The following is a 1,090-nucleotide window of genomic DNA, read 5'->3' as shown; positions in this document are numbered from 1 at the left end:
GGAGAGCAGCAGGCACATCCCATCATGCAGATATTCTGTGCCCCTTAGAAGTCCAGCGCCAGGGATACAGCAATATATATAGATTTTTACTCCTTCCTTTAAGAATAAAAGCCATATACATACATATACATATATAATCTTTTTAGAGTGCAAGAAGTGAGGTATATGGAGTTTTTCACAAAAGGACAGGGGTCTGAAGCTTCAGACCCCATACTGGCTCAGCCCAAACTCCCTCTCCTCAACCCTACTATGCATTCCAGGAAGTTCCCACTGACAAGGAGCAATAAACCTGAGTGTGAAACACAGAGCAATTTCTTGTTTTTGTGTTTTGTTTTCATTTTTTTTCCTTTTGTTTTTGGCGTCAGCTGTATTGGGATTTGGCGGCACTGTCAGGGTGAAGAGCTGTTGGAAGAGGGAGCTGGGGGAGCAGAAGGTGGAGCAACCGATGTGCTACTGGCCCCTCCCATACTGGCAGTTCGGGTGACACTCCCTTTGCTGATTCCAGGCGTTGAGGTAGGAGGTTGAGCAAACAGGACACCTAAGGGTAAGGCATTGATACATGGTTAGAAAAGATTGGAAATTAAACAAAGCTGAAAAACAATATATCATAGACAAAACTGCTTTAACCCCTTCATAACTGAGGCCTTTTTTTCATTTTTTGTACCCATGTTACATTCCACATTTTAGGCCTGAAAATTACTTAAAACCCCCCAACATTATATATTTTCTGAATGCCAAGACCCTATAGAATAAAATGGTGGTAGTTGCAAATTTTTATGTTGTGCAATATTAGCGCAACTCCTTATTAAACTCCAACATTTAGTGAAAAATTTTATTAAATGCCCCAGAACACAACAAAATACCCATTTTTTTAATGAAATATAAAAGATGAGGTTACAACGAGTAAAACGATACCCAACATGCCCAGGTTACAAATTGCGTGCATCCGTAAAACGGCGAAAAACCCCAGTACCCCAAAAAGTCCATAGAAGACGCTTTAAAAGCACCCACAGGTCATCAATTTAGAGATACCCCAAAATACTGGCCCTAGAATTATTGCTCACCCCCGTGTGCGCGGCGATACCCACAA

General features: G+C 41.4%; 1 protein-coding gene across 1 annotated transcript in view; it reads right to left on the bottom strand.

The window, feature by feature from the left end:
• Positions 1 to 144: 144 nt before the first annotated feature.
• The window catches only part of LOC108789506 (AT-rich interactive domain-containing protein 3A-like), a 57,342-nt gene continuing 56,396 nt past the window's right edge, over positions 145 to 1,090 (bottom strand). Inside the window, exon 8 of the mRNA XM_018559541.1 lies at positions 145 to 538. Within this exon, the coding sequence (XP_018415043.1) occupies positions 390 to 538 (149 nt within the window). The 3' untranslated portion in view covers positions 145 to 389. The remainder of the gene's footprint in view (positions 539 to 1,090) is intronic.

This window comes from Nanorana parkeri, unplaced genomic scaffold (assembly GCF_000935625.1).
Source record: "Nanorana parkeri isolate BGI_ZX_2015 unplaced genomic scaffold, ASM93562v1 scaffold401, whole genome shotgun sequence".
NCBI lineage: Eukaryota > Metazoa > Chordata > Amphibia > Anura > Dicroglossidae > Nanorana > Nanorana parkeri.
Note: the sequence above shows the minus strand (reverse complement) of the source record. Positions and strands in the feature narration are given on the sequence as shown.